General features: G+C 36.5%; 2 protein-coding genes across 2 annotated transcripts in view; both read left to right on the forward strand.

Annotated features, from left to right (window-relative positions):
* Positions 1-2,725: 2,725 nt before the first annotated feature.
* Positions 2,726-13,680, forward strand: LOC127529933 (mucin-16-like). Its single transcript, XM_051935323.1, has 6 exons — positions 2,726-2,889; positions 10,313-10,396; positions 11,425-11,522; positions 11,667-11,734; positions 12,775-12,941; positions 13,165-13,680. The coding sequence occupies exons 1-6, from the start codon at positions 2,823-2,825 to the stop codon at positions 13,218-13,220; spliced, it is 540 nt and encodes a 179-aa protein (XP_051791283.1). The 5' UTR covers positions 2,726-2,822; the 3' UTR covers positions 13,221-13,680.
* Positions 13,681-13,765: 85 nt separating this feature from the next.
* The window catches only part of LOC114663179 (mucin-16-like), a 33,126-nt gene continuing 27,185 nt past the window's right edge, over positions 13,766-19,706 (forward strand). The window contains exons 1-5 of the mRNA XM_051935419.1: positions 13,766-13,850; positions 16,236-16,370; positions 17,137-17,237; positions 17,468-17,535; positions 19,447-19,616. Of these exons, the coding sequence (XP_051791379.1) occupies positions 13,766-13,850; positions 16,236-16,370; positions 17,137-17,237; positions 17,468-17,535; positions 19,447-19,616 (559 nt within the window). The remainder of the gene's footprint in view (positions 13,851-16,235; positions 16,371-17,136; positions 17,238-17,467; positions 17,536-19,446; positions 19,617-19,706) is intronic.

Here is a 19,706-nt window from a genome sequence, read left to right on the forward strand (position 1 = left end):
CTGTGTATAACTGCTTCTGTTAAAATTAGCACATTAATTCAGTATTATAAATAAGTAAATGTATAATAAATCTGTATAGGACTACAGAGGATAAAATAAATTCAGCCTATTTTCTTTGTTGGTTTTTGTTTGTCTTGAAGACCTCTGAGAATCCTGATGCCTTTCTACAGCAAAGACTGACCACTGACTAGCGCTGCCCTTATTGTGGACAAAGATAACTGCATGCTAGCTATTGGAAGTGACCATTTGACAACTTTCCCTCAAGAAATGTTGCAGGAAGGTATCATGTACCTTATGGCATACTATTATGCAGTACATCTAACATATCCTAAGTGCATTGCCGCTGTCCTCTCTGCAATTCAAACTGAAATATTACTGGACACAATTTGAAGGGAAAATACAAATATGCTAGAAGAAAAATTGTGTGAGCCAAATGTAGAATAGGAAATGCATGTCTGTGATGTACTGTATATAATTACCATTGCCATATTTGAAAATCAATTAGATAAATTGTAGATAATTTGATATTTTGTGGATTGCAACATATCTGGTTGTATTTTCTTTGTCTTGTTTTTTGTCAAAGTTACCACTGTTAAAATTTTGTTTATGTAATTAAGTTTGTTATGCATTTCTGACTATGACAAGATAAGACAGTCCTGAACTACAATGTACAATAATGATATGGATATGACGTTTGTGTTGTATACAAGGTAATCTTCCTGTGTCAACTAATTTTCATGTGCTTGTGTTTTTCTCTGTTTCTGTATTGTAAACACAGCAGTAGTGCTGTTGGATACTGATGTAATACTTAAATAAAGAGCAATGCTAATGATTATGTCTTAATTGTAAGTTATTTTATCTATTCAGGAAGCCAACATATATCAGGAAATTATATATTAATTATGTGTCTTGAATGTAGGAATGAATTCCTAATTCAAACCTCTGCTAAAATATTTGGTTTCAATTTGAATTGAAGACCATCCTAAAAGGTGAGCACTGTATTACTTTTACCTTATTCCTTTGTAGGTGGACTGAAATTTGTTGTATATATCATGCAAATATAGCTTAATAATAATAATTCATTACATTTATATAGCGCTTTTCTCAGTACTCAAAGCGCTATCCACACAGGGAGGAACCGGGAAGCGAACCCACAATCTTCCACAGTCTCCTTACTGCAAAGCAGCAGCACTACCACTGCGCCACCTGTGAGGACAGCTTAGTACAGTATGCGTTGAAATTAACTACTTTCAGGATTTTTTTAAAATCCAAGTCAATATATCTCACCCCATTGGCATATAATTTTGTGATTTTTGTAAAATAATTTTCCTGTTTTAAGATATATGCTCTGAGATTAAATATTGGATTACCTATTTCAAGATGAGCTAACTTGTTTCAAGTAACAAGACTTTCTTTCTCCACTGGTATTAAAATTTTTCCACTTATATTAGTGATTTATTCTCTTGTTCCTTGGCCTTCATTTTTCAGTGTACTAAAATTAAGAATGCAAAACAACTGAATTAAAAATTATTTTCTAATATTCAGTGTATTTCCATTGTAGAAAGTCTAATCTCAAGTAATTTGTTCTAAAAAACAGCAATTTCTACTTATTTCAAACCTTTCAACACCTATAAGAGCTTTCTTATTTCTGGAACTAACTTATTTTAAGATTTCTTGGCAAGTAAAATTATCTTGCTGCATGGACAGATAATTTCACTAATATTAAGTCATTTTCTCCTGAAATTCAGTGTTTTTATCTTATTTCTAGGCTGTTTTTTTGCAGTGCAGAGTGCTTTTTCAAAGTGATGGCATAGGGGAATCATTATTTGTTCCCAAAAAAGCACATTCACATTAATGTTCCAGAAAGAACATTTAGATCTGTATCCAGCTCCATACATTAAATAACAATAAACCAAAGGCTAAAAGATTTTTGAAATACCAATAGCACATGACTTTTAAAGGACTTTTGCCAAATTCATTAACACAGGTTTTCTTAATCTGTTAGTGTCCTTCTTGGGAAGCCTAACATTCATTAAAGATTTCAGGTTTTTTTTGTTTGTTACATATTAGGAAGTTTTTCAAAGTACAAAGAACCAACTTCATATACAAGAAACCCTTCCCAGAATTAAAAAGTGATTTATCAAGCAGTGGTTCTACAAGAAACCATAACTCCCAGTTTAGAACCATAAAATGCCATTAAGGAACCAGCATTTTTAAGAGTGTAGTCACTAATACTGTTTGGGTATTGAACACTAAAAAGCATACTGTTGCTGCTTTGTTTTTTTTTTCCATTTGCCATATGTACTTTATCCAAACATACAAGGCGTTATAATCAGAAACTTCTGAATTAGGCCTGAGCTTGTTTATTAATTAACAGGGCAAACAGGTGAGGAGAAAGCATGCTGTAACAGGATCAGGGAAGTAAATTGCAAACCCCTTCCACAAGTTTTATTTAGAGATAGGCTTGCTTGTTCACAGATTTAACAGGTGTTTTTTCTTTTTAATTTGAGCTGTGCTACTTCCATTAGACATAAAATGACTGTACAATAATTATTAGATGCGCAAGCATTCCTTTTTTCACCACCCATATTTATGTCAATGAACCCTGCCCAGGTATAATGACTGCTGAGAATCACTAATTTTATCACCAGTAATCATGCTTCAGAGGACCCTCCCAGGGCATGACAGTTAAATAGAAATGAAAATCCCTTTAGTTGTTATTTTACATTAATTCTCATCAGGCTAACATCTCTAAGGCATTCAGTGCCAACAAAAAATTACTGGAAAAAAACATTAACAAAAAAAAAAGAAAACTCACAGAAATGGATTGGAGGAGGTGCCTTTGGAGACGAAATCAAGATTTATTGCTTTTTGGATTTTTAATTTTAGGTAAGTGTTGTATATTGTATTTCTTGTTTATTAGAGAAAATATGAAAGCTAAAACTGAATTAGAATAAAGGATAAAAAATGGCGTTTACCCTAAAATGTAATGTATAAAATGAAGGTCAATAGTTTGATTTACTTTCCATAAAGATGAATGGATACAAAAAGTACTATATTGGTTAAGACAGATACTTAGAAAAATAGGAAATGCAGTTTGTCGTAGATAGAAGTGAAAGGCACAGAAGATAAACCATACATATTCATGTAGCAAGATTTCACAATATAATTTCACAGAGAGAAGCATTATCTAACTGATGGAAGAAATACAGTAAAATTGAAAAATATGCAACAAGCAGCACGCAAAGTATGACATACATCAAAGAGCTCCAACTGTTGCCAGTATGTACTGCCTGAGGGGGAAAAACAGCTTATGAATGTTGTGTTCTGCGCTTTACAGTAAGACTGCAGACTGTGAGAATGACAATAATAGAAATTCTATAATACATCACAGGCTTTATCAAACAAGTATTTGAAAAAGCTCTTGACATATCTTATGAAATCAGTGATGGCCTGTCAGTGATTTGTGTTAATGTTACCATACTGCATTATGGTGCCACCAGCTGAACCCTTTCTGTGGTGCAGTGATATGTAAGAATACAAACATGTACAAGTACTCAAGTTCATCTGTGTAATTTCTCTCAAAAAGTGAATACATTAGTACAACTTTTTGAGTGTAATCTGATTTTTGTGAATAGTCTTCACTTTTGCTCGATTATTGCTGGTTGGCGATATCAGTGTTCCTAATCATTGGATTGCTATTACATTTACCTTTACGGTAATTGATAAAGAGTCTTTGGCTTATTCCACATCATTAACAATCTGAATGACTGTTTTTGTTGCCAATCTTTTACCCATGTTATCTTTTTGTTATGATATCTGGTAACCATTTTCAAATGGAGTAGCAGAGCCCCAGGAGATCTATTATGATGAAGCAAGCTTTAAACACACACACACACACACACACACACACACACACATATATATATATAGTGACAACAAGGGGCGCCACAGAGTCCCAAACCACAGACACAGTAATAATCCACACAGTATATGAAAAAAATAATGTGCTTGAAGAGAATTGAAGATTTTCTTCCCAAACCTCTACCAGCAATCAGCCACAATAACTATAGAATAAAGTACAATAAACCAACTCTGCTGAGATTTGCCTCCTGCCTCCTGACTATGACTCATCCATGTGTGGCAGCGGGCTTCCTTTTTTGCCGGACCCAGGAACGCTTCCAGTGCCATTCTGTCTCCTCTAGGAAGCACTTCAGGGCCATAGACAAAGTAGGGTGGTACTCCCTAGACAGAGCCCTCTACCGGACCCAAGGGACCAGTATGAAATGTATGTATTCCAAATGCGATATATTATTTACCCTCTACAACTCCAGGCACCTCACAGCCAGAAAAAGAGAACCTCCTCTGCGACTTGAGCTGCACTGGTGGGTCAGGTTGGGAGATGGGATAGCAGTCTGCTTGCTGCTTGTGCTGATCAACACATTTTCAAAACAAAAGACGTTGATGGAGAGGTGCGAATGAATTTAAGGTGGCCTGGGATTACAAGTTTTTTCATAGGCTTCAAGGTTTCTAGTGTTAATAGTTGGCAACAGAGACATTTTTGGGTGAAGACATTCTTTGGCTTTCTCCAAACAATGGCCCATCTAGGTGAAGGGAACAGGTCAAAAGATGGCTCATTAGACCACATTCTTTTTTTTTTGCATTGCTTAGGAGGTCCAGGTTTTGTGCTGGCTACACCAGGTTTTGCATCTTTATGCACTAACCTTTCATGCTAGTGGTTTGTAAGTGGTAACCACACCTGAAATCCCCACTTTATGAAACCCTCAATGTCCAGTTTTCTTGATACTGCCTCAAAGTGGTGCCTCTTCATTTCTGTAGTCATTTCTAAGGTTTTATCTTTGTGCCATTTTTGTGCCATTTAGCAAATATCCTGTGAAGTGTCTATCTTCTATTGAAGAACCCCAAGTTGCAGCCCCTATTTCTCTTTGATGAACCAGATTGTTCATGTTTGTCATATGCTACCATCTGACACGTGAAATTATTTTATACGTTTTGTGACTAATACTGTGACTGCAACACCAGCATCGAATTTCTGGCCTCTTTGAATCTCTCTTTCTTATGTTATGTTGCTTTTGAAACTCAAAATAATTATCACATTTCATTTATAGCTGACACATCCTGATAAATTTCAATCATCCTAACAGGACTAGAAGAATGAATGTTTGCATATTTACATTTTATTGGGTGTTTTTAGTGCCACAATTTCTTAGCATGCTACTGTACATTGTTGTCAAAACAGTGAGCAATTTCTGTGTTTACAACATACAGCTTTCACAATAGTTGAACACAGATACTATTTAAGCCATTGTAAAAGTGCATTTTGTAAAGCCTAAAAAAAATCCTATTAATGTGTTATGTAAACTAATGTGCTATGTATTTCTAAATAATAAGAGATAAGGAAACTCTTCAGCATAAGTGAGAGCTAATTGCCTCCAGGCACACATCCTGTGAAGATTCAAGTTAGGGTTTGTACTTAAAGAGAATTAAAATGTATAGGGGAAACCAGTAATTAAATGCCTAAAATTAAAGCATATTTAACAGTAAAAAAAATATAGTATGAATAAATGGAATACTTGTGGAAAGTTCCTATGCTGTGCCATCTCAAATTTAAAACGGGCTAGGAATAGTTTATAAATGTTAATAGACTTTTTACATTTATACAGTATATACTTTTTATCGATATCCTATTGAACAAATTAAGCTTGAGGAAGACTAATGCATTTACTGCTGAATTAGTATAGATGAAACACAAATAACAGGGAAATGCATTGGCTACATTTTATTTACATTTATTTTATATTTCAATTTCTTTTATGCTAGTTGTGGAATCTATCTCCAGCACTCTTTTTTAATTCCACATCTCCGTGTAACTCCATTGTGTACTAATTTAACAAATCCTGCAACCAAGATTGTACATTTCCCATTCTGGCCAAGGCTCCTAAAAGTTTTGTGCCTAACACAACTATGAATATGAAACTACTGAATTTATTAGTATGTCAGATGACTGATTACAAAATGTTGCTTCATTTACATGTGATGCATTCCAGTTGTGTCTCTTGTACAGTCAAACTAGACAGACTGCAGAGTTTTCCTCTATTTTCCCTTTGGTCTCTCGTCATTATGCTTTTAAAAAGCACAACAATGCAATCATTCATTAAAATTACTTTGCATGGCTGCACTCGGGTCCCAATACGGATGGTTCATCGTGTGGTGGGTGCAGGAATGCACTGTATCAACGCATGCTCCCAACCTATAAATTCATATATTGTATTAAATTCCCCTTTTTGATATTCATTATCACTTTACTCCCCTGTATTTCCATTAAATGACATTTTTGCATGTAAAAAGGGAGTGGTGTCCAAAAACAGTTACTAAACTTTACATGAAGACCTGGATTGATTCTTAATTAGTAAACTTCATTGTTGTTTGCATATAGTACGAGTATAGCAGGTCCCTACGAGTGTCCAAAAACATACTGTTTAGGTGAATTGCCATTGCTGTTTTGGCCATAGTGTGTGTGCGCATGTGTATCTGATCAGCATTTGATGGGCTGGCACCCTGTAAAGGTACTCTTCCTGCCTATCATCCTGTGATTGCTGGGATAGGCACTAGCTGCCCTTTGGCCCTGACCTGGATGAGCAGATGAAGAAAATAAATGGATGATTGCAAAGTAGATGGTAGAACAGAAATTTTCCACAAAAGAGAGCTGAGCATTGTCGAATCACCTTAATACAATTCAGGGCATTAATAGGCATTTTTAAGCTTCAAAACAGGAATTAGCCTTCGAACACCAGCCCATCATGGGGCTCATTCATATACCCACTCATTCTCAAGTGCCCAATTTAGTGTCACCAGTTAATATAACCAGCATGTCTTTGGTGATGCAGAAGGTAAAACAGGAATACCCAAAGGAATATTCTTATAGACTCAGGCAGAACAGGCAAACATTTTCACAAGTCTTCTTCTTGCCTTCCCATTAACTTTAGTTGCAATTCATTACTTACCATAACAAGGAAAGCAGCTCTCCATAACCCAGTGCCAATCTTCCCTAAAGTGTTACAAAATGCTTTAACTGTGGCTGATAGCCAGAAATGAACCTTGAATTCATAAAGGCCACCCTCAATCACTGAATTAAGTATTTTCTTTGCCTTTCAGAGGAACAGAATTCATTATAGCCAAACAACTTCATGGCCTTTATTGTGACTTTTTCTAAGCAGGTTCATCATCTAACTGGTATACATAGATTGAGTCTTAGTTTAGTTTTTTGGGATCTGGCAAGATTAGGCTGCTGGTTAAGGTTAAGGCTATGGTTAGGTTTCTCAGTCTCCAGAATGCACGCTTCCTGGATAAAAATTTAATTTGTAAGTCTCAAATCTTTGGCTAAAATCCTCTTGATAACCAATATATACTAGAGGATCGAATTCATAAGTTGCATATGAGCTGACAGATGAATAGAGAGTTCACAAAAGTAAATAAATTCTTCTCATTGCAGTCAAGCTTGTAAAGCTGTTCTGTGACCTCATTTGACCACAGCATTGAAAAATTAATTTCAAAATAATCACCAAAAATGAGAAAACAAAGTCAGAAACTAATAAGGACTTAACAAAGGGAAACAACAGACAAGTGTTTGAGTCTACATTTGAATAAAGACAGTTCTACATGTTATTTACAAAATATTATCTGGCTGGACAATGCTATTATACCCTTTTATTATATTAATTTTAATATCTTCTCTGGGACTGATAAATTGTAATCTATTTATCTAATTTTAATTGGTTTATGACTATGTTTATTTTTCTTCCTTACATATTTATTTTATTGGTCATAATGTATGTTTGTATATTTTTAAAAGTTTTCCAGTAGACATGTCTGACTCTGATTTTAATATGGGTAGACTGCTGTAACACTGTACTTTCTACTTGGTATCAATAAAATGTGCATGCATGTATACAGCATATGTTTATACCTAGCAAGTTCCCATATAGAGCATTTCATACAGTATATATGTCTACCTGTTATAAAGTACTGTTAAAATATATCTATGTATCTATCATATAGTATTTTTCATATCTATCTATCTATCTATCTATCTATCTATCTATCTATCTATCTATCTATCTATCTATCTATCTATCTATAATAATGGACCTATGGCCAATTAACATAAAGAAAAAAAAATAAAAATGAATAAAAAAAGATTTTAAAAAATTAAAGGTCAAAGTTAACAATAAGGCAGCATGTGTAAAAACAGAAAGCAGTGAATCAACAAGGTTAAAGCTGGAGTACTTTTTAAATGTCTGATATTATTTTACAACTATACAGCACATTGCCCAAACCTGCAACTTTCTATGTGGCGTTTGCATGGGCTAAATGTGTCTCTGTAGGTTTTTCTGGGTACTGCAGCATTTCATCCACATCTCAAAGATATGCTTTTTAGGTACCGTATATACTTGAATATAAGCCGAGTTTTCGAGCACCCAAAATGTGCTGAAAAATGTCACCCTCGGCTTATATTGAAGTCAGGTCCCGCTGCGAGAGAGAGACAGACAGACACACAGACACAAACACGCGCGCGCGCGCGAGAGAGAGAGAGAGAGAGACACACACACGCACCACGCGAGAGAGAGAGACACACACACGTGCCGTGCGAGAGAAAGACAGACACACACACACACACACACACCGCTCTAGAGAGAGAGACACACACACACGCGCCGTGCGAGAGAGAGACAGACACACACACACACGCACCGCGCTAGAGAGAGAGACACACACACATGCACGCGCCATGCTAGAGACAGAGCGAGCGAGTGAGAGAGAGGGCTGGCCACATAAGGCAGAGAAGGCAGTTAAAGAATGCACGGGGCTTGTTTATAAAGATTTAAATTAATTTATGGTAATTTTATTGGTATTTATTTTGATTATTGAAACTTACCAGTAGCTGCTGAATTTCCCACCCTAGGCTTACACTCGAGTCAATAAGTTATTCCAGTTTTTGTAGGTAAAATTCGGTACAGTAATCCCTCCTCCATCGCGGGGGTTGCGTTCCAGAACCCCCCGCGAAAGGTGAAAATCCGCGAAGTAGAAACCATATGTTTATATGGTTATTTTTATATTGTCATGCTTGGGTCACAGATTTGCACAGAAACACAGGAGGTTGTAGAAAGACAGGAGCTTTACTCAAACACTGCAAACAAACATTTGTCTCTTTTTCAAAAGTTTAAACTGTGCTCCATGACAAGACAGAGATGACAGTTCCGTCTCACAATTAAAAGAATGCAAACATATCTTCCTCTTCAAAGGAGTGCGCGTCAGGAGCACAGAATGTCAGAAAGAGAGAGAAAAGCAAACAAATCAATAGGGCTGTTCGGCTTTTAAGTATGCGAAGCACCGCGGCACAAAGCTGTTGAGGGCGGCAGCTCACACCCCCTCTGTCAGGAGCAGAGAAAGAGAGAGAGAGAGAGAGAGAGAGATAGAGAGAGAGAGAGACAAAGAAAAACAAACAATCAAAAATCAATACGTGCTCTTCGAGCTTTTAAGTATGCGAAGCACCGTGCAGCATGTCGCTTCACGAAGCAGCTGCACAGAAGGGAGCAACATGAAGATAATCTTTCAGCATTTTTAGACGAGAGTCCATATCGTCTAGGTGTGCGAACAGCCCTCCTGCTCAATCCCCCTATGTCAGGATCAGAGAATGTCAGCGCAAGAGAGAGAGAGAGAAAAGTAAGTTGGGTAGCTTCTCAGCCATCTGCCAATAGCGTCCCTTGTATGAAATCAACTGGGCAAACCAACTGAGGAAGCATGTACCAGAAATTAAAAGACCCATTGTCCGCAGAAATCCGCGAAACCAGCAAAAAATCCGCGATATATATTTAAATATGCTTACATATAAAATCCGCGATAGAGTGAAACCGCGAAAGGCGAAGCGCGATATAGCGAGGGATTACTGTACCTCGGCTTATATTCGGGTCAGCTTATACTCGAGTATATACGGTAAATTGGTGATTTTAAATAGTCCAATAAAATTGTGTGCATAAGTGTACCCTGTAATGGACTGGCATCCCATCAAGAGCTGATTGCTGCATGGCACCCAACACTGTCTGGGATAGGCTCTATCCACCTTATAACCCTGAATTGGACTAACTAATAAATGGATGGATTCTTACAACTGAATCCCAGTAGGTAAAGTTACTTGTTAATTATTATGTTGAACTGACCATGTCTCCTTACATTTTGTAGTAATTCTCCTTAGCTATTGGTTAAAATGTTTCAATATTTCATCTTTTTACAGTACTGTCTGCATCCACAGCAGTCTCCACTGCTGCTACTACCATTTCAACCAGCTCATCCACAGCTTCTTCTGTCTCTAATTTACGTGAGTTCATTAAATTTTGTTTGTATTATAGGGTATCTTTTAGCAGCTTGTTGCTTTTTACAAAAACTAATGCTAGGACAAGAAGTTAATAAATAAATTAAACAGTTTCAGACTATAACATTGAAAAGCAATTAATGGAAAATGTCTCTGAAAGTCACCTTCGTCTGCATAGTAGAATTTATACATTAAGTGTCCATAAGTTAGTAGAATGCAATAGAGCAATTTTAGCAAACTATACTAACTATGCTGCATTTAAAGAAGTTTGGAAACTGTTGTCCTGAAAAGTATTACCCATATTTTGTTTCTGTTACATTTTTTCTTATTATGTGCATTTTATTATCATTTTATGCTTTATCTACTTTCTTATTGCTACAGTGTTTCCTATTCTAGGGCAGCACGGTGGCACAGTGGTAACGCTGTTGCCTCGCAGTAAGAAGACCTGGGTTCTCTTCCCGGGTCCTCCCTGCATGGAGTTTGCATGTTCTCCCCGTGTCTGTGTGGGTTTCCTCCGGGTGCTCTGGTTTCCTCCCACAGTCCAAAGACATCCAGGTTAGGTGCATTGGCGATCCTAAATTGTCCCTGGTGTGTGGATGTGTGTGTCCTGCGGTGGGTTGGCGCCCTGCCCAGGATTTGTTCCTGCCTTGCACCCTGTGTTGGCTCCAGCAGACACCCGTGACCCTGTGTTAGGATATAGCGGGATGGAAAATGACTGACTGACTATTTCCTATTCTGTCCCAAATAATGTTACAGTTCATCTTATTAGCAATGTGCAGAATGTAGGCAAAACACGTATCCATCTGAAGACAACTCACAAAAACCCATCTCTACACTCAGTCACACTCATTCCAAGGACATTGAGAGTTTCCAATTTCAGGTCTTTGAACTTTCTTTTGAGAGGGAGAACATGTATATTCAGAACAAAAAAATGTTTTAATTTGATTTAGATTAAAACTTAAAATGAAAACACCATTTCATACGCAACTACTGTAATTGTGTACCAACAAGTAATTTTCTGGATTACTTTGCAGAATTGATACATGTTACCATTAATTTCACCCTGACGAATGTGCAATATGTAGCCAACCTTAACGATAAAAACAACGTGGCATTGAATATCACGTCTCAGGTAAGTCTTTGAAGCTGCATGATTTTACTTAGCAACTAATCATAAAAAGGAACCATGTTAAACAATTACAATGTCTTATCACAGATTTACTCAAAATCAATCAAAAGTTCAACTGATAATAAATAAATGTACATATTTCACCAGGTGGAAAAAGTCCTTCAAAACAGCTCTTTGGCTCCAGTCTTTACAAGCTGCCATTCTGTATCCTATAGGTGAGACACAATGTTTTTGAACTTCTTACACCAAAGGAGATTCTGGGAAGATGTGATGTAGGAACTTTAAAGTGGCTCTATATTAGTTAGTGTGGGCATCCATATGTGTGTGTGCCCTGTGATGAACTGTTGCCCTGTCCACTGTTGGTTATCACCTTGCACCCAAAGCTGCTGTGATAAGCACCAGCTTGCCGTGACCCTGAGAGGAATAAGTGGATAACAAAATGAATGGATACATTCTGAACATTTACCAAATCTGGATGATATGTGCAGAAGCACTTACAAATGAGTCAGACATAAAGTGTCATGTATATAAAATAATTGGGTACAAACAAGTTATGAACAGAGTAAGGAAGAATTCATTCATCATTCATCCATTTATTCTCTTCAGTAAAATTAAGGTGCACAGGAGGCCATTTTGGCAACAGCATCCACAAGTACAGAATCAACTTCAGATGGGCTGCTGGCTGACCATAGAACTCACTAACAATCATTCACCTATTAAATGAAATGAACTGCACATCTTTGGGAATGCACAAAAGAAAATCGGTGTGCAGTACTTACAGAAAAAAATAGTGGAAGAGAATATGCAAACTCCTTATAAACAATGACCAAATGAGGATTAAGATTTGTTTTCCAAAATTTTAAAAATGTATAAAAATAAAACAAAAATAATGTGAAACAATGAATATCAAAGTATCTTAATGGCAGCCAAGGATGTTTCTTAGCTGTAGAGATCATGATACCCAAGAGTTTACAATTCTTCATTAAGCATTACTACATAATCAGAAACAAATATGCTTGAATAACAGAGAACTCAACCCATAACTTCTTGTATGACCCTTAGTGAAACAATGGAGTCTTTGAGAGATACTAAGGCACAGGCTGAGTTTTATGCTCTAGTAATTGTTTACAGCAACTTTTGGAAAAAAAAGAAATTCAAATTAATATAAGACATAACAGTATAAGGAGAGGTAATGCTACCAAACAGGTATTTTACAATAGAAAGTCACACTAATCTGTTATGTATTTGATTATAGCCCAGGTCCCAACAACAGTACGAAAGCTGTCCTCAGCTGCTTATTCAAGAATGACTCATCTCCACATTTCGATAGATATATCATCTATCAGCTGCTTGATAGCAAAACTCAAAATACAACAAAGTTGGGACCATATACAATGGAGCCAAAAAGTCTTTATGTGAACAGTAAGTGTCAATGCTACTGTCAATGCTATTTATTTTCAAAGTAAAAAAGAAAAATCCATCGCAGTGTGAGTTGCTTATTCAAGCATTCACATCAAAAGATATGGGCTATGGGAGATTTCCACATAAGTAAAGATTTTATTGATTTTCAACAAGTAACAAACTTAATTCTATTCATGACTGTAATGTAGTGTTTCTAATAAGGAATGATTTCTCTTTCTTTCAGATTATGGGGGACAGTCATCTACAAGTAAGTTCAATATGACTGTAAAAAAAGTGTAATTTCATCAAACAAGAATTGCATACACTAGAAAGTAAAAGTTAATTGTAACAGTATTTTCAGAACATTAAGTGGTAACTGAGGCAGAGGACTATACACTCACGAGTTTTATGTGAAACAGGGAAAGATATATCAAAGTGTGAAGAACCAGCTTATAGTGCACGGATGGCTCAATACACTTCTTTAAAGTACTCCTACCTCTGAAACATATTCTATGCTATTTAGTGGTTGTATATTAGTGTATTCACCCTGCGATGCACTGTTGCCATCTGCAGGGATTGTTCCTGTGCTGTATGAGTACTGGGATAGGCTCTAGCTTCCTTGTGGTCCTGCTCAGGATAAGTGGGTGTGGAAAATTGATGGGTGGGTGGATGGTACTCCTATTGGAATTTGGCTTCCTATGTCTTAAGGCTTACATAAAAAACTAGAATCCATACCTCAGCCAAACCATGGAAGTATCCATGAAGCAAAAAAGCCAAAGGAGTATGTAAATAAAAATTAGTAAGGCATTATACTTACAAGATCAGTACTCTTTGAACGTCAAACAATGAACTGCTATGGGACTCGCAAGCCATTCCTTGGATCCTATAACTTCTTCCTTAAAAATTTACATGAGTTCCTAGGAAGATGTGGTAGCACCAAGTCTGAATAAAAATTCACATCAATTTTTTCATATGAAAATTGGTGGCACGACTAAAGAACATGGGACCAAAAATTGCCCATAGGAAAAATGCCGACAGCAACACATGCACACAGTTAGAGGGTTTATGTTTCCTTCTCAGATAGTCAATGAGGAGAAAAGTACAGGATTCAATCTAGTAAACACAAAAACAACAAAAACGTGTTTGCCTACATGTAAAAATGTAATTATGTTTACGTTTTATGGATTGTGATGAGGGGCCTACTGCTTTTACAAAGCTTGAAAAGACTGCCCCTTCAGAGCAAGATGTGTTCAAATTAAAATCCATCCTGATTAATTGCAATAGTTAATATGGACATATGGCTATAAATTGCACAGTAGAGCTACTCTTTCCTTTATATACTTTTCTATTTTCTCTCATTTTGAGTATAGTGTTTCTCCTCATGTCATGGGGTTTATTTTGCCATTTTTTAATTTAAATTACTAGCTGATTACCCAGTGGCTTCACTCACTGAGTGCAAGGGAAAAAAATAAAATGTAGTCTATAAGTTATTAAACAGTAACACATTAACGTTTTAAGAAGTAAAGATACATTGAGCACTACTGGAGTGGTTTCGGGTAAACTACATTTTAAAGGCAGTATAACACAACAGGTAAGTAGTACTAACAGCAGGTAAAATGTATTTGGATCATCTCTCTGTAGTAGATCCCTTTTGAAAGGCGCTACACAACGGCTGTGGTATAGAAATGATATTTTCTATGTGAACATCCAAATTTCTGCCTATGGTAATGTGCCTTACTGGCATTACCAGCAATTAAAGAAAATTAGTTTTGTGTCCTCTGCAGTGTTAAAAGAGAAAGGCTTTGGTTTGGGATAAAAGGAAAAAAGGTATAAAGAAAGGAAATTTGCCTTTTTCTTTTATATAGTGTAGAGAGACGTCTTCGCTGACAATATGAGCGCCTTTTGGGGAGCGTCGCGGCAGGTCTCGTGTAGACTGGAGAGACAGTCCTGCCATTAACCGGCAGGGATGGCAATGTCGGTCCTCCACTCTTGTGTGTGCCTTCCGTGACCTCATAACCCTATACGTGCAAAAGAAAGTGTGAAGTGCCTTAATATTAGTTTGCCGCAGTCTAGAAAAGGGATCACGTGTTTGCAGTTGTCTGGGCTATAGCTCAGGGGAAGGAGGAAAAAAATTAAAAGTGCTTACTTTCACTTAAGGCAGAAGCGCAGTCACCGTCTCAAAGGCTGATCCAACTTTTATAGTATTTTTGCAGACACGTTCACGTCATTGCGTGCCTACGGAGGGATGACGTGGAACAGGTTCATTGGTCAACACAAGGGCGCCGAATACAAAAAGGAATTACAGCGCCTGACAACCTTTCACTATGTGCCTGTGATTCAAGAGAAAAATAATTCTGATAAATGTGGACGCTGCCCTTCTGTGCTTAACGGGCAGAAGGTCCAAACAATTCCCAAGTCCAACACTTTACATGAAGAAGTCTGTACATCTTCTTAGATGTAAACTCTCCATCTTCTTAAAATAATTGATTACAAAAGCAACCTTGAATGTTGCCGGGTTTTAGTGACCCGAACTCACCTTAAGGGACAGTAAGTAGTCGTGCAGGGCAATTTACAAACAGAGTCCTGCTTCGACGGCGCCGATTACACTCATTCGCAAAGATTTCCACTCTCCCAGGAGCCGACGGGGCACTTGAAGTGTCACAAACAGTGCGAGAAGAGAGGACACTGCCCGAAACTGTGAAGCTCTGGACCCGGCAGAGCAGCCCGACATTCCATGCCTCCCAGCGTCCACTTTCTTCTCAACGTAATTTCCATATTGCGTGGTCATACGTAATTTCCGTTTCATACGTAATTTCCATATCGCATGGTCATACGTCATTTCCGTTTCAAACGCGAAAAGAATTTTATATATATAGATATTATTTTTATAAAAACTATCTTTCCAGTAAATAAAACACATTTCTTTTCACTGGTAAAATCAATAAAATCATAAGAGGCTTCCATATCATAATTGAAATTATATTCATGATTCTACTGTATACAGTATGTAAAGGACAGATCAATCAACAATATTTTTTCTTGCATTGAACACTAAACACATAAACACTAGTATTATCTGTGTTGTGCTTGTTTACATTTCATCTAAATTCTGGGAAACAGAAATGTCCTGTTTTTAGTGTGAAAGGATAAATGATAACATTTAATGATCACATGAAAATTCTAATTTGGTTGAAACCCTTTATTCACTAATTAAAAGCAAATTCTAAGTTATCTTGTCAAATGGTCAGGCAGTGGCATGATGTAAACTGTTGGTATATTTCTTAAACTTGTAAAACATCTTTTTACAAAACACAGTTCCAGAAGTCAGCACCTCAACCAGTACAGCATCTTCAACGATCAGCACCTCCACCAGTACAGCATCTTCAACGATCAGCACCTCCACCAGTACAGCATCTTCAACAGTCAGCACGTTATCCACCGCAAGTACAAGTAAGAACCTAAACTAGACTGATAAATGTCATTTCCTTTGCACATGATTTGCCTAGAATTTAATCTCATTTCAAAAATAACTTCAAAAATGTTATGTTAAATCATACTGTATGAGGAAAGGACTTTCAAAGTGGTATAATAACATTTCATTTTTACTCAGATGCCAGCCAGCTCCAATATTCAGAATGTTACTGAAGTGGCATCTGTCATAAAGTAGTAAGCATTCCAGGCAGTTTCCTAGCAGCACTGTTATTGCGGGTAACATTTGACATTTTGTTAGTATACGTATTAACAGGACAGTGGCACAGTGCACTGCCACCTTACACATCCAGTATCCTGGGCCTATATCTGGTCATTGTCAGCATGGACTGTCCATTATCTCCTTGTGTGTGCATTGATTATTTTCCTGGTACTCTGTTTTTTTTTCTCCCATGTACCTAAAGATGCACTGATTAGTGAAAGTGTGAATCTAACTGCGTCCCTTCTGAGTATGTAGGCCTTGCGATTGACTAACACCCTGTCCAGACTGGCTTCTGTTATGTACTCAAATTTGCCAGGAAATTATTCAGCCCTCCACCCTCATCCCTGTGACACTAAATTGGATTAGGCAGAATTCCAAATATGTTATGATATAGTATGGTAAAGCAATGATTTTCAATCTGTACTGCTCCAGAGATCTTAAAAGAATGAAGCTTGCTAAATGTACAAAGGCAGTAAAGAACACTTATTTATATATTTAGCTAGACATAATTTTTTGTTTTTTCAGATCTAATTCATGTTACTGTTAACTTCACCTTGACGAATCTGCCCTTCACATCAGCATTGAATAACAAAAACAACATTGTAGCAAAAAAAATTTCATCTCAGGTAAGTCTCTGAATATGAATGGAATTTACTGAATAATAACTTTCATTAAACGTCATTTTGTGAACCTATACCCAAAACATTTCAGAGTTTCATGGTGGCACTTTAACACTGTTCACAGAATAGTTGTATCCATATATAAGTACCAAACTATTGTTCTTAATAACCTCAAAATAATTTAAAATCAATTATGCTAATTTGGTGAGCAATTTTTTTTTTTTAATCATCCCCAGGTTGACCAAATTCTTAACAGCAGCAATTTGGCTCCCGTCTTCTCATCTTGTCATTCTTTCAATTATAGGTGAGGAGCTTTTTTTTCAATTGTATTCAAACATCTCACATCAAGGATAATTCTATGTAGACATGATGTAGAAACTTTAAATTGGCCCGGATTGAGTGAGTGTGGATATCTGTATGTGTGTGTGTGTGTGTGGGTGGGTGTGCGTGTGTGTGTGTGTGTGTGTGTGTGTGTGTGTGTGTGTGTGTGTGTGTGTGTGTGTGTGTGGGTGTTCTGTCTCAAACAGGTGAGTTTTGGAATAGTTTTCTTCCTCATTGTGTAACTGCTAACATGGAGTATAACGTTATCTCTCCTATTTGAATGTCTCTTATCTAGCAAATTAAATATTTTTGAGCCATGTTTAATTTTTTTTTCTTTTTTACTTGAGTTTATTCTTTGGCTTTTGCAAATTTGTGTGGTCCACATGGATTATGCCAGTTACAAAATCTAAATACAAAAAATGCGGGTACTACAAGATATTCATAAAAATTGCCTATTTGCAATATAAAATACTGCATCTTTAGTCACAGAATATTTTAACCAAGAAAATGGAATAAACAACCTGGAATTAAAGTTCCATTGCTGGGAACCACGCTTTGGGTGTTTCGGGAGCAGTGAACACCATGCACATATAAACATTACATGAAGTATGCCCATCATGAAAGGTGCTCAGATTGACATTTAAATTGTAAAAATAAAAACAACATAGGGTGTTCTTGGTCAGGGGTTCCCACACTTTTCTAAGCCAAGCCCGCATTCCAAATTATTATACCACCCAATCGGGGCCCTCCATTAATATAAACCCAATGCTGTGAAGCTGGTCATTATCTTGGACTTTGGTTTCTGCTAACAGCAGCCATAAAGCATGATTTTGGATAATAGTAGACCTGTTAATCAAAGCAACAGCTTAACTATAGCAGACAATTGATGAATATGTGACCAAATATCACCTGAAAGCTCAAGGTACTCAAATAAAATATTTTCAATTACCAACATTTTTTTATATTTAATTGATAAGTAAAAACCTGTTATTAGGCTCAACTGAAGGTGATATTTCTTTATACTGCATTTTGAAATTTTATCAAAGGATTAATGACAGTTTTCTATATGGGTCTGTATTTTTTAGTTTTCCAAATATATGCCAAACGTCATTTTAATTAATGATTTTTTATGTAAAAAGAGTAGCGTGATTTAAAATGGAATAAAAAGGATCTTTCAGTACACTTTACATTTTAAATAGGTATATACTTACATATGAATCTATATCAAAACCAGCAGAAAAGTAACTCACAAGTTTCATATAACTTATGCTATAGTGCAAGACTGACCCTGCTTAATAGCTGTCCACATTGGCTTGTAGGTTCAGCCTGTTCCTGTATTAACCAGTATTGTTAAAGGAAGGATGAAGTTTACTGAACATTTTCAACTCTAAACGCTTTCTCTAATAACACAAAAATTAATTTGTTAGATTCACTTTCTAACCCACTTATTATTAATAATTCATAACATCCATCTATCTTCCTCATTATATACTCTGCACTAGTGTGCAAATATCAATTGAAATGTTAATTAATTGTTTTACAAAATAAAAAAAATAGTCCACAGCGTCAATGTTAAGCCAGAGCATGAGGCAGGGCTTGAGGGAAGTGTTTGCAAGACTTTTCCTCTACCCCATTATTTAACCCCCACGACATCATAACACCGATAGCAGATGAATTTATGTCTAAATAACAAAGAATGTTTGCCACTTTTATAGTTTTCAGCACATTATGCTTGCAAACCAGGAGCCAAAGTGTAAAAACTGTAGGTGTGCTAGGCCAGTTATTGCTATAGTGCCACCCGTAATAATTATGTGGAAAAACGGTCTATTATTGTATTGTACAGCAAAAAAAGTAGGAAAATGACATTAATAACCATAAATATCTTTCATTACAGTGCGGATCCCCAAAACGTTACAAAAGCAGTGATCAGCTGTGGGTTCAAGAATGACACGTCTCTCCCTGAATTCAACAGATACATCATCTATAACTTGCTTCAAAATAAAACCCAAAACGGCACCAACTTGGGACCGTATACAATGGAGCCCAACAGCCTGTATGTGAACAGTAAGTGTCAGTGCAACATTTTCTGCTAAGAGAGAAATTGTGTAAAAAGAAATTAAATGATGTTTCACTGTTTAAAATCACATAAAAAAG

Source organism: Erpetoichthys calabaricus, chromosome 12 (assembly GCF_900747795.2).
Source record: "Erpetoichthys calabaricus chromosome 12, fErpCal1.3, whole genome shotgun sequence".
Lineage (NCBI taxonomy): Eukaryota > Metazoa > Chordata > Cladistia > Polypteriformes > Polypteridae > Erpetoichthys > Erpetoichthys calabaricus.